We start from the raw sequence: 13,968 nt of genomic DNA, 5'->3' as shown, positions 1-13,968 counted from the left end.
TGACTGATTATTTATGTGGAAGTCAAAAAGATGGAGCGGTTCAAAATGACACTCAAGTTTTCTTTCGTGTGCCCATACAAGCAGGGATGCTTTTCACCAAGAGAACGTGGGGACAGGGGAGGATGGGGTGCACATGGAGTTTCTGAGTTGGCTTTGAAACTTTTTTGAGGCTTTTTGATCTGAGCTTACCCTGCAGCCAGTTGTACATCCAGCCTTAGGTATTGGGAAAGTGGACAGTGCCAGAGACCAAGTTAGTGCTTTATTTATTTATTTATTTTTGAGACAGGGTCTTGCTCTGTCCTCCAGGCCAGAGTGCAGTGGCATGATCTCAGGTCACTGTAGCCTCAATCACCCAGGCTCAAGTGATCCTCCTACCTCAGCATCCCAAGTAACTGGGACCACAGGCACATCCCACCATGCCTGGCTAATTTTGTCTATTTTTTGTGGAGATGGGGTTTTACCATGTTGCCCAGGGTAATCTCGAACTCCTGAGCTCAAGCAGTCCTCCTGCCTAGGCCTCTCAAAGTGCTGGAATTATAGGTGTGAGTCACTGTGCCCAGCCAAGTTGGTGCTTTTTCATCAGGAAGGCAGGGTGGGAGCCATGGAGGGAGGCCTCAGAGAGGGCATAGATCCAGGGAAGAGAGCAGATGACACATTGGTCCCATTGCTTCTTCATGCTATAGCCTCATAAGTGTGTTCTCAGAGACTTAGAAGTAAAACAGGTCCAGCCAGGCGCAGTGGCTCACACCTGTAATTCCAGCACTTTGGGAGGCCAGGGCAGGATTATTTGAGTCCAGGAATTTGAGACCAGCCTGGGCAATATAGTGAGACTCGTTTCTACAAAAAATTTTTAAAAAAGTAGCCGAGCATGGTGGCACACTCCTGTAGTCCCATCTACTTGAGAGGCTGAGGCGGGAGGATGGCTTGAGCCTGGGAGATTGAGTTTGCACTGAACCGCAATCGCACCACTGCACTCCAGCCTACAGGGCTACAGAGTGAGACCCTGTAAAAACAAAACAAAATTGAGGCCCGGCCTTTGAGGTGTATGTTTTATGGTCTTAAAGAGGTAATCAGATAATAACATTACGTAATACAGTTATACTGCAGTGTAGTCTCTAAGTCTTTGGGGAAGAACAGAGGGTCATGGAAATTCAGAACAAAGATATATCTCTGGGCTGAGGGAATCAGGAGACAGTTAATGAGGAAGTGTGCTTGAGTGATACTTGGTGAGGTTTGGCATGGTAGAGAGGAGTTCAGAGTTTCTCTCTAAATTCTCATAGGTCCCTGTTTTTTCCCCGTTACGGACTTATGGACTCACTGTCCTGCATTGAAACTGCGTGTTTGCTCAGCAACCGCAGAGCACACTGTGGGCCCTCAGTAAATGTTTAAGTGAATGCATGAATTCCTGGTAGAAAGGCTGTTTCTGGAAATCTTTGTGCTCAGCACTTATGAGGAGTGCATCTAATACATCCCTAACTTATTTTGTTATCAGAGCCTTAAAAGACAGTGTATCAGACTATGTGGTTGTATAGTTAAGGTTCAGTGTTTCAAATAAGAGCAGTCATTGTGGGCGCCTCGTTTTTTTTTCTAGCTACTTGTGTCTTCTCCAGCAGATGGTCTAACGGCTGGATAGAGGCATATTTTTAGTTTGAATTTCCTGCGCTTACAGAATGGTTTTATCTAATTTGTAGCTACTGGGGTTCTTTCTTCTCTGGGGCCACCTGAAGGCTTTCAAACACAGTAATGAGCCCTCCTCGGGCTGGGAAACAGGAAGCTGTGTTTTAAATGCCGTGATCACTGGATTAAAGGAAACATGGCTCCACTCTGTTCTCTTGCCAGGTGGAATTATTTTTTTCTTTATGATGGTTCCAAGGTAAAGGAAGAAGGCGATCCAACAAGAGCTGGCATTTGTTACTTTTATCCTTCCCAGGTAAGCCACACAACAATTTTATTGTTCAGTGAGGATCCCAGTGCCTCCAAGTGGTGACTTTTCAAAAGTATAGGGTTTACATTAGGACAGTTTGGCTAATCCAGACAATGACATTTCTACTGTCTTATTCTTAGTTGTACTATTTCTTGTTGTTCTGGTCTTAAAATTTCCAGGCAGCTCAGCACTTTCATTGTCTTTAGCTTTCTATTTCCATCATGATTTTTGTCTGCCTCCCTCTACCCCCAATTTTTTGATCAGCTCGGTTTTTAAAAGTTAGTATTCGGCTGGGCACGGTGGCTTACGCCTGCAATCCCAGTTCTTTGGGAGGCTGAGGTGGATGGATCACCTGAGGTCAGGAGTTTGAGACCAGCCTGGCCAGCATGATGAAACCCTGTTTGTACTAAAAATCCCAAAATTAGCTGGGCGTGGTGGCATGCCCCTGTAATCCCAGCTACCTGGGAGGCTGAGGCACAAGAATCGCTTGAATCCGGGAGGCAGAGGTTGCAGTGAGCAGAGACCACGCCATTGCACAGCAGCCTGGGCAATGAGAGCAAAACTCTGTCTCAAAAAAATAAATAAGTAAGTTTGTATTCAAACATATACAAAAACAGAGAGACAAGTATCATGAACCCTCATATGCCATCAGTAGCTTCAACAATTATCAGTACTTTGCCAATTTTTTTGTTTGTTTGTTTGTTGGTTTGAGATGGAGTCTCACTCTGTCGCCCAGGGTGGAGTGCAGTGGCGTGATCTCTGCTCACTGCATGCTCCACTTCCCAGGTTCATGCCATTCTCCTGCCTCAACCTCCTGAGTAGTTGGGACTACAAGCGCCCGCTACCACGCCCGGCTAATTTTTGTATTTTTAGTAGAGACGGGGTTTTACCGTGTTAGCCAGGATCGTTTCGATCTCCTGACCTCGTGATCCACCCGCCTCGGCCTCCCAAAGTGCTGGGATTACAGGCGTGAGCCACCGCGCCCGGCAATACTTTGCCTATTTTATATGACCTATCTGAACCTCCTCTTCTCTCTCTTTTTTTTTCCTGGAGCAAATTCTAGATGTTGCGTCATCTCACCAGTATCAAGCAACATCTCTAACTGAAAAGGGCATTATTTTGAACGTTACCACACCTAACGAAAGTTACAGTAATTAGTAACAGTAATTCCTTAATATTACCTGATACCCAGACTGTATTCAAATTTTGCCTTATTGTCTTGGATATTACTTATTCTGCTCTTCCTTTCTTCCATGCACCCACACTTCCATCCTTCCATTTCTGTTTCTTTTTCCCAATAAGGATCCAAACCGCATCCACATATTCTATTTGGTTATTTTGTATTTTAAGTCCTTTTAATAACAGTCCTCACCCAGCCACTCATCTTTTCCCCCCACCATGCCATTGAATTATTGAAGAAACCAGGTCATATGTGTAGTAGAGTGTTAGAATGTCCCACACTCTAGATTTGGCTGATTTGTTCCTCATGGTGGTGTCATTTAATGTCTCCTACCCACTGTATTTCCTTTACATTAGTAGTAAGATCTAGAGTCTTGGTTAGGTTCAAGCTCAGTTTTCTAGGTAAGAATTCTTCATGGGTGGTGTGTACATTTCCTGTGCATCCCATACTGTCTGGCTGTCCTGTGCTTTAGTTAAGGCTAAGGTTGATTAGGAGATTCTGTATATTCCCTCCTGTGACTGTGCTCTGACATGGATAGTTGGGGTTAATCTGCGTCCCTCTGGCCACTCTGTATGGGGGATTTGAGTAGGAGTGAAAGGCTCATGCTTCTGCTAAGCATATGCCTATAATACTAGCAGCAGAAATGCAGTTCTGTGCAATCATCTCATGTGTTCCTGCTGGGTGTTCTCTTAGGGTTCATTCATCTCAGGTAGGGGTTGGCAAACTTTGTAAAGGGCCAGACAGTAAATATTTTAGGCTTTGCAAGGCATGTAAGGTCTCAATCACATGTTCTTCTTTGTTGTAACCTTTAAAAAGTATAAGAACCATTTTTAGCTTACAGCCCATAGGAAAACAGGCAACAGACTGGATTTGGCTTGCAGGCTTTAGTATGCCATAAGAAATGACTTAAGAGTTCAAGAATTTCAGCTTCCTATCTGGAATGTGCTCCTTTCCCACAGACCCTGCTTGACCAACAGGAGTTGCTTTGTGGACAGATTGCTGGAGTTGTCCGCTGTGTTTCTGACATTTCTGACTCTCCTCCTACTCTTGTTCGTCTGAGAAAACTGAAGTTTGCCGTAAAAGTTGATGGAGATTACCTTTGGGTAAGTTGAATGGCAGAATCAGTGCTAAAGTGTTGCAATGATAAGTTTAGGAAGTTATGTTGTTTCTGAGTCTTGAATTTAGAATTATCTGCCCACCCCCCCCGCCACCTCATCCATGTACTGTGTTTAGTAATCACCCTCGCTTCCTGTGGTACTCTCTGCAGGTTCTCATCATCAAGTGCTTTCCAAAACATTTCTAACATATCCTGCATTGCACACAGCTGGTTTCTCTTTTTCTTTCAAAGACTTAGGCCAACTTGTGGAAATTCTGTTTACTCTGTGTTGTAAATTGAGTTTTTATCATCATCTTTTCTTCTCCATGCTCTCTACACTTACTGGGTAAGTGACCCAGAAAAAACACTGATAGATATGTGTTAGATTTTAGAGAACCCATTAAAAAAAAAAAAAAAAGATTATTGCTTGGGTCCAGGAGTTCGATATCAGCCTGGGCAACCTAGTAAGACCCCCGTCTCTACAAAAAATATTAAAAAATTAACCAGGTGTGGTGGCTCATGTCTGTGGTCTTAGCTACTGGGGAGGCTGAGGGGAGGATTGCTTGAGCCTAGGAGTTTCAGGCTGCAGTGAGCCATGATTGCCACTGCACTCTAGCCTAGGCAACAGAGTGAGACCCTGTCTTAAAAAAAAAAAAAAAAAAGAATAAAAATCATTCCTTTACATTCTAATAGTAGCATATAATCTAAAGTGCTGTTTCCCATGGCTACATTTATTTTAAGGCTTCCTGAGATAAAGGGATGCTTAAGTGTGGGATGCTATATTCAACTTTGTAGGTATTATTTCCAACATTTTATTATGAAAATTTTTAAAACTACTTAACAGTTGAATTTTACAGTAAATACTCATATACCTCCTCAATTCTACAATTAGCATTTTATTATAGTTGTTTTATTACCTATCTATTCATTCCTTTATCTTCCCATTAATTCAAATTATTTTTATTTTATTTTATTGAGACAGGGTCTCAATCTGTTGCCCAGGCTGGAGTGCCAAGGTGTGACCTTGGTTTACTGCAACCTCTGCCTCCCAGGCTCAAACGATCCTCCCATCTCAGCCTCCTGAGTTGCTAGGACCGCAGGCATGCACCACCATGCCCAGCTAATTTTTTAAAATTTTTTCTAGAGGCAGGGTTTCACCATGTTGCTCAGGCTGGTCTTGAACTCCTCAGCTCAAGGAATCCTCCCGCCTTGGCCTCCCAAAGTGCTGGGATTACAGGCACGAGACACTGTAACCCAGCCCCAAATTATTTTGTTACAATTTTCAAAGTAAGTTGCACACATTAGTGTACTCTCCACGCAGATACTCTATCATGCATATCATCAACTAAAATTTAATGTTTGGGGCCGAGTGCTGTGGCTCAGGCCTGTAATCCCAGCACTTTGGGAGGCCAAGACGGTCGGATCACCTGAGGTCAGGAGTTCAAGACCAGCCTGACCAACATGGAGAAACCCTGTCTGTACTAAAAATACAAAATTAGCCAGGTGTGGTGGCACATGCCTGTAATCCCAGCTACTCGGGAGGCTGAGGCAGGAGACTCGCTTGAACCCGGGAGGCAGAGGTTGCAGTGAGCTGAGATCGTGCCATTGCACTACAGCCTGAAAAGTGAAACTCCATCTCAAAAAAAAAAAGGAAATTTAATGTTTGTTTGTGGTTACATTACATGCTTTACAGGCATCTGTCTTGCCACTTAACACTTGTGAAATTCGTTCATGTTGTTGCATCTATCAGCATTCATTCCATTTTATTATCAAACAGTATTCTGTTGTCTGAATATATCACAATCTGTTCTTCTTTTGATGGACATCTGAACTGTGTCCAGTTGGGGATATTAAGGATAAGGCTTCTGGGAACATTCCTATACAAGTATTTTGGTGAACACATGTTTTCATCTCTCCTGGGTAAATATCCGGTCCTGGAATTGCTGGGTCATAGAGTGGGTGTATGTTGGACTTTATAGGAAACTGTTAGACCTTTTCCTTCAGTGGTTGTACCATTTTACATTCCTACCAAGAATGTATGAGAATTCCAGTTACTCCACATCCTCATCAGCATTGAGATTGACAGTCTGTTCATCTTAGCCATTCTGCTGGATGTGCAGTGGTATGTTATTGTGGTTTTAGTCTTCACTTCCCTAATGACTAATGATAGTGAGGCCTTTTCATGTGCTTAATGACCACTTGAATATCTTCCTTTATGAAGTGTCCATTCAAAGCCCTGCCCATTTTTTAAATTGGGTTTTATTTTTTTAATTGAATTGTAGTTCTTTTTATATCCTAGATACCAGCTCTTTGTCAGATACATCTTTTTAAAATAATTTCTCCCAGTTTGTGCCATGCCTATTTTCCTGTTGTCTTTTGATTAGCAGAAATTTTTCATTTTAATGAAGTCTAACTTATCAATTTTATCTTTTTATGGTTATTGCTTTCTGTGTCTTGCCTGAAAAAAACCACTGCCTACTCCATTGGAGGAGATAGTCTCCCTTTTTAATTTTTGTAAGAATTTGATAGTTTTAGCTTTTAAATTTAGATCTGTAATCCACTTTGGGTTAATATTTGTGAATGGTGTGAATAGAGGTCAAGGATCTTTTTTTTTTTTTCCATCTGGATAACCAGTTCTTCCAGCATCATTGTTGAAAACATTTTCCTTTCCCTATTGGATTTCCCTTTGGTTCCTTTGCCAAAGATCAGATGACCATTTAAGCTTGGGTCTATTTCTGGACTCTCTTCGGCTTTTCCACAGATCTGTTTGAAGATTCTGTGTGAGTACCACACTGTCTTGATTTCTATAGCTTTATAGTAAGTCTTGAAACCAGATAGTATAAGTCCTCCAACCTTATTCTTTCTCAAGATAGCTTTGGATATTTCAGGTTCTTTGTGTTTTCATTGTACAATCAGTTTGTCGGTTTCTGAAGAAAAGCTGGTGGGATTATGATTGGAATTGCATTCAGTCTGTTCATCAATTGGAAGAATTGAACACTTCTTACATGCCAGACTGTTGTAAGCTCTGGATTACATCTGGGAACAAAGCAAAGATCCTTGTGCTACTGTAGCTTACATTCAGAGGGAATTTTTGTTTATTTGTTTTCTGTCAGGGTTTATTAGTTTAAATATCTGATAATTCTCTTAGGACAGATTCCTAGAAGTAGAATTACTACATCAAGTAATAGGAACTTTTTCAGGCTCTTTAAACATATGACCAGATTACTTTCTAACTCAGCAAGTACTTTTTTTTTTTTGAGACGGAGTCTCGCTCTGTTGCCAGGCTGGAGTGCAGTAGCGCAATCTCGGCTGGCTGCAACCTCTGTCTCCCAGGTTCAAGCGATTCTCCTGTCTCAGCCTCCTGAGTAGCTGGGACTACAGGCGCATACCACCACGCCCAGTATTTTTAGTAGAGACGGGGTTTCACCCTGTTGGTCAGGATGGTCTCGATCTCTTGACCTCGTGATCCACTCGTCTCGACCTCCCAAAGTGCTGGGATTACAGGCGTGAGCCATCGTGCCTGGCAAAGTATTTATCTTCTGTGGAACTAAGCACTACGCTCAGCATTTTGGAGCTCTAGGACTGGGAAGACTGCGGTCAGTTCTTGCTCTTAAAGCACTCTATCCAGCTGGAGAGACATGATGGCCATTCATGAAGGAGTTTGAGTCCTGTCCATCGTTTGTAATGGAATCCAGATTAAACATCTACTGTCCAAATAACAGTCCTAACAATGCAAGGGTCAGAAAAAGGTCAGCATTATTGGCTCGAGGTAATAGAACAGACCTCATGGAGATACTGAAATCGGTGGTGGGCACTGAAGGTTATGAGTAAGTTCTGGGGAAATGAACAATAAGGAAGAGGACATTTGAGATTGGACAAAATGAATTGAGGTACAGAACTTACTTGTCCGTGGAGATTAACTTGGCCAGAATGGAGGGTGTGGACTCAGGGACAATAGATCAATTTCAATGGGCCAGTGAAGTCAGGTAATTGAGAGCCCTGGATGCCAGGATTCTGGGTTTGGACTCAAAGAGAAGGAAAATGCTTGTCTTCCTGGTTTCTGTCTTTACAGGTGCTGGGCTGTGCTGTGGAGCTCCCTGATGTCAGCTGCAAGCGGTTTCTGGATCAGCTAATTGGATTCTTTAATTTTTACAATGGACCTGTTTCCCTAGCTTATGGGGTACGAGTATGGGGTTGAGGAGTCTTACATTGGGCTTCTTTATAAAAACCGATATTGCCAGAATGCAGCACTTACTCTGGGCTCTTGTGTACTTCATATAAACACATTGTGTCTGGGGACAAGGTCAGGAGCTCTGGGAGCCCCTCATATGCTTTTGGGCCTAGTGGCATAGGTCACATTTATTCCAAATGTTTATCCCTATCTCCTCCCTGGGATGTTTAGAAAGCACAGGCCCTGCTTGTCACCCCCATGCGGCAGGTGCTGTGGATCCGTGATGGGGTAGGTTTAAAACAGGTCCTCCCTTGCGGTCAGTTTCCTGTGTGAGGAACAATTTTTGAGGTAGTTGGGACTCCAGCCAAAGAGTCTGTCCCTCAAAATCTCAGATATTGACCTGAGGCTCTTTCTGTTTTAGAATTGTTCTCAGGAAGAACTGAGCACGGAGTGGGACACCTTCATCGAACAAATTCTGAAAAACACCAGTGATCTGCATAAGATTTTCAATTCCCTCTGGAACTTGGACCAAACTAAAGTAACATTTTCATCCTCCTTATTCATTTTATATGTAAGACTAGGGCTTCTGGATACTTTTTTAATATTCCTGAAGTGAACTATATCTGGAAAAGTGAGTAGAATGTCACTTCTCAGGCAGGGCCATGACACGGCAGGTCACCTCTCAGCCTCATCTCCCTTATCCAAAGAATGGTGTCAGCATACCTGCCTTCTAGAACTGTTTTGGTGATCAAGTGAAGCAGTACCTCAAATGACACCAAGTAAATGCTCAGTAAAGGGAATTATTATTTTGTTCATGCCTCAGAAGTGTTGAACTCAGTAATCTGAAGGCTGCCTCTCTTGATATTGACATTGTATGATCTAGTTATTCTCAGCATCAAAAATGCCCAGCATGAACATTTCAAAAACAAGGTTGCTGTCTTTGAGAGAGAATGGTTGGAAACTGTTTTTGTATCTCTGAGCCGCTCCGTTTGCGGTTGGCACTCAGTGAAACCTAGGCTGCTTGTGTGGCTGGCCTGACCACCTGTGCTGCCCCATTAAGAGCTAGCTACCTGAGCCCTGACTCACAGCCCTCTCTTGTGTCTCACTGTGATAGTAAATAGTGTCCCTGTAGCAGGGGTGTGGTGCTGTGACTCAGCCTTCACAGAGCATGACTCCACCAGACATGGGGAAGGGTTTTCCCTGCTCCAGTCTGGAAAACTTCCTGTAGCTGGCCCCAAAGCTTTATAGAATGGCTGGCTGGGATGGCACAGTCTTGAGGCTATGAAGAATAAACTTCTTAATGTGTCAGCAGCTCCGGAGGCTCCATTAACACTAGTTCTAACAGCTGGTGGATACTTGCTGGTTCTAGCTGGCAGGTGGAAGTCTGAGGAGGCTGCTGGTTATTGCTGGCTCTTCCTGACCAGGTCCAGATGCTTTTCTTGTATTTTTAGGGACTTCTAGGCCCCTGACTCCATACAAGGAATGTGGAACTGAGGCATATTTCCCTGAGTGAAAGAGCATGATGTTTTCATTTTATGTGGTGGAATACAGTCATGGAACCTGGTCAGACATCAAGCCACCTGTATCACCATGGGGATTGTGCTTCAGAAGGAAGGTGGAGGATAGGGTAGGTGGGTTTCACCTGGTACCATGACATGTATTTATAGGATACACCCTCCTCTTCTGCTGCCGTCAGGTCTTAGCATTGTCAGGGTAGATAGTCAGGGTCTCCCAGGCCATCTACTTTGACCCCTTTGAATAGCCATATGCCATATTTGCTGCACCTTCTAGCTTCTGGACAGGCCACCTTGTTCTAAGAATTTGGCATTTAGTGGTATCAACAGTTCTGAGTATAGAGAGGTAGAATAGTCCCAAGCCGTGGCACAGCTTTCACTGTGTGACGCATTCTCCTTTTCCAGGCTTTGAGCTACACCCTGTCCAGCTGTTCTGTACAACCCTTTCCCCTTTTCTCCCTTCCTAATTGTGAGCATGCTGATGGGTGGGCATGATGCCTCTTGCCCTGCACAGGTGGAGCCCCTGTTGTTGCTGAAGGCAGCCCGCATTCTGCAGACCTGCCAGCGCTCGCCTCACATTCTTGCTGGCTGCATCCTCTATAAAGGACTGTGAGTAACTCCAGACCCCTCTCCTCCAGCCCCATTCCCCTGCTGCACAACTGCCCATCAGCCACCTCCAGATCACAGCGGGGAGTCCAGTCTCTGGCCAGTTCCAAGTGGGCTGGTTTGGCAAATATCAGGTAGTTTAGATTTGACTTAGTTTAGAAAGACAGGTGTGTACCTGTCTTTGAGCAAAGCTGAGAAATTGGAAATAGTTGTGTTCAGAAAAGAGTTAAGGATGTACAAGGAATCCCTATAATTCTCAGTATGGAGCATGCTGGAATAGTTGTCAGTCTGCAAAATGCTAATGCAGAGTCCCCAGCGTTGCCAGCAGCCAGCACTGTAAGTCAAGAGGCATGGAAGGGGCCTGCTATGACCCTCCTCCTGCTGCCCAGAGACCCTGGTGTGCTTGCCTCAGTTCAGCTCTGCAAAGCAGCTTTACAGGCCCTTATCCAGCTGCCTTCCAGCCTCTTGGCTGGGCCTGTGTCTTGGTTGGCCTCTGAGAACTCACTGCACTTCTTCACGTAGTTGGAGGGCTTCTTCATGAATCTGAGTGCCCAAGAGCCACTCTAGGTAATCTAAGGCCTCTCTCCTCATGGAGGGTTTGCTGTCACAGCCCAGGGCAAGCAGGGCGATTGCGCTGTGTCCGGAGCTTCCTGAGGAGCAGGCGACTACTGTGCAACTGGAGAAGCACTCAGGCTCTCGCAGGGGCCCTTGGGCCAGACAGGCTGGGCCCCAGATCCTGCCTTCTTTTGCCAGCCATGCAGTCTTGGGCAAGTTGCTTAGCCTCAATTTTCTCTTCTGGGAAATAGACATCTCTTGTGAAGAATGAAATGAGATGACAGATGTGGAAGAACCGAGCATAGACCCTGGTGGGCTTTGCACTCTTCTTCCTTGCCCCGGTTCTTATCATGATGGTTCTGAATCAGCTGTGGGACTTCCAAGTTCGTCAGCGACATACCCACCAAAGAGAGTATTTTTTTCCCCTCTTCTCATTTTGCATTTCTTAAATGTGTATATATATATATATATATATTTCTTTTTTGTAGGGACGAGGTCTTGCTATGTTGCCCAGGCTGGTCTCAAACACCTGGCTTCAAGCAATCCTCAGCTTCCCAAACTGCTTGGATTATAGGCATGAGCCACTGCACCCAGCCTGTATTTAAATTATACAGCTAATACATGAATACATTTTCACTGTAAAGAAATCAATCAATAGAGGAACACACAGAGCCCCCCTTCTTTCTTCACTGTTTTTGTTTGTTTGTTTGTTTGTTTTTGAGACACAGTCTTGCTTTGTTGCCCAGGCTGTAGTGCAGTGGCATAAACACAGCTTACTACAGCCTCGACCTCTTGGACTCAAGTGATCCTCCCACCTCAGCCTCCCATGTAGCTGGGACAACAAGCACTTGCTGCCACACCTGGCCAAGTTTTTGATTTTTTTTTTTTTTTTGTAGAGATGGGGTCTCACTATGTTGCTCATGGAGGTCTCAAACTCCTAAGCTCAAGTTATTCTCCCACCTCAGCCTCCCAAAGTGCTGTTATTGCAGGAGTAAGCCACTGTGCCCACCGTCTCCCTCACCCTTAATCTGTCCTCACCATTGGCAGTTTGGTGGGCATCTTGCTCTTTCTGTGTGTTTGTCCCCACCAGTACATATATGCGTATATTGATTTTATTTTTGCTATCTCCTTAAATAGGGTCACATGGTTTCTCAATGCATATAGTGAAGATTTCTTTACCGGTTCATATGGGTCCACCTCATTCTTATGAGGGCTGCATACTTTTTGGGATTCTGGCTGTGTTGTGCTTTACTGTCTTGTTGATGAACATTTTGATGGTTTACTCATTTTTAATTGTTTTTACCATTCTCCCTGTAATGAGTATTCTTATGCATACATCTTGGTACAAGCTGAGTCAAAGGGTTTGGATATTTTAAATGTTGGTAGGAACTGCCGGAGTGCCCTCTGTAAGGGTTTTACCAGTTGAAACTCCTACCAGCCAAGTACCCAAGATCCTTGTCAATACAGGCTGTTAGGCACCTTTAAAATTCGGAGTGTTTTGGTGTATTTCTTCTCATGGTGTTCTTGTTCTGTGTGTGACCTCCTAGGATTGTCAGCACCCAGCTCCCGCCCTCCCTCACCGCCAAGGTCCTGCTTCACCGAACAGCACCTCAGGAGCAGGTATTGTAAAGTCCACCCACCTGGCTGGACGGCATCCCCCAGAGCACCGGTCACTGAGCCTGAGGCTGGAGGGATCAGGGGCAGAGGCCGTGGAGCAGTTGTTTCACTTGGTGTTGTCAGGACCCCGAGTCCTCCAGTGTCATCCTCCTCAATAGTGAAGCCATTGGCGTGGCTGAAAGAAAATGTTTTCTTCCATGAGCTAGGCGTGGATAGTTGTTTTTTCTTTGAACCAAGGAAATCTTGGTTGAATTCCACTTCCCATAAGAATTCGATGTCTCTTTATGTCAAAGAGATGTTAGACTTTTCAGAGACAGACTGTAAAGGATGTGTCTTTAGAAAGATTTAGGGGGTCGGGCACGGTGGTTCACACCTGTAATCCCAGCACTTTGGGTGGCTGAGGCAGGCAGATCACTTGAGGTCAGGAGTTCAAGACCAGCCTGGCCAACATGATGAAACCCCATCTCTATTTAAAATACAAAAATTAGCTGGGTGTGGTGGTGCACACCTGTAAATCCCAGCTACTTGGGAGGCTGAGGCAGGAGAATCGCTTGAACCTGGCAGGCAGAGGTTGAGGTGAGCCAAGATCGTGCTACTGCACTCCAGCCTGGGTAGCAAGAGTGAGACTCTGTCTCAAAAAATAAAAATAAAAAAAAAATAAAGAAAACAAACTTTTCTAAAATACTTCCATTTTATATTTATTTAATTGTTTTTATATTGAAAAAAAGTCATGCATGCTCATTGAGAATAAAATTGCCCGTCTTTGAACTGTACAGGGATAACCACTGCCAGCATCTGGCATATCTCCTTCCAGTCCTTTTTTTTGTTTTGTGTATGAAGCTATGGTTTCCAGTGTATCATGAGGCTCTCTTTTTACACATATTAGATGAACAGGCATGTAAAATGCTGGTGGGGCTCTATTCAGCCTCCTCAGCCACTGTGGCTATAGGTGTCAATTTGAGCAGCCTTTCTGGGAAACACTTTGATAATGAGAACGTTAAGGATGCCCTTTATTTTTTTCCTAATAATTTGACTTCTAGGAATATATCTTAAGGAAATAATGTAACTGCTGAAAAAAAGTTATACTCAAAACTTGATCACAACAAGCTTTATGAAAGTGAAAAATCAGACAAAACTTGAATGCTTAAGGTAGGAGGTGGCAAATTATGGCCTGTGGGCCACCTGCCTACAAATGAAGTTTTATTTGGCTGCTTTTGAGCTATAATAGCAGAGCCAAGTAGGTGGGACAGAGACCATATGCCCTGCAAAGCCAAAAATATTTACTGTCTTGTCTTTTGCACAGAA

The 13,968-nt window shown here is 44.0% G+C and overlaps 1 protein-coding gene across 6 annotated transcripts in view; it reads left to right on the top strand.

Annotated features, from left to right (window-relative positions):
• The window catches only part of HPS4 (HPS4 biogenesis of lysosomal organelles complex 3 subunit 2), a 33,039-nt gene that overhangs the window by 2,708 nt on the left and 16,363 nt on the right, over positions 1 to 13,968 (top strand). For all 6 annotated transcript variants that reach the window (XR_010125851.1, XR_010125852.1, XM_054470522.2 and 3 more), the window contains exons 3-8: positions 1,840 to 1,930; positions 4,064 to 4,207; positions 8,273 to 8,380; positions 8,793 to 8,909; positions 10,400 to 10,494; positions 12,594 to 12,666. Coding sequence is in view for 4 of the 6 variants with exons in the window: in XM_054470522.2 (XP_054326497.1) it covers positions 1,840 to 1,930; positions 4,064 to 4,207; positions 8,273 to 8,380; positions 8,793 to 8,909; positions 10,400 to 10,494; positions 12,594 to 12,666 (628 nt within the window). In the remaining 2 variants the exon portion in view is untranslated. The remainder of the gene's footprint in view (positions 1 to 1,839; positions 1,931 to 4,063; positions 4,208 to 8,272; positions 8,381 to 8,792; positions 8,910 to 10,399; positions 10,495 to 12,593; positions 12,667 to 13,968) is intronic.

Source organism: Pongo pygmaeus, chromosome 23 (assembly GCF_028885625.2).
Source record: "Pongo pygmaeus isolate AG05252 chromosome 23, NHGRI_mPonPyg2-v2.0_pri, whole genome shotgun sequence".
Taxonomy (NCBI): Eukaryota; Metazoa; Chordata; class Mammalia; order Primates; family Hominidae; genus Pongo; species Pongo pygmaeus.
The sequence above is the reverse complement of the archived record's forward strand: the minus strand, read 5'-3'. Positions and strand labels throughout refer to the sequence as shown.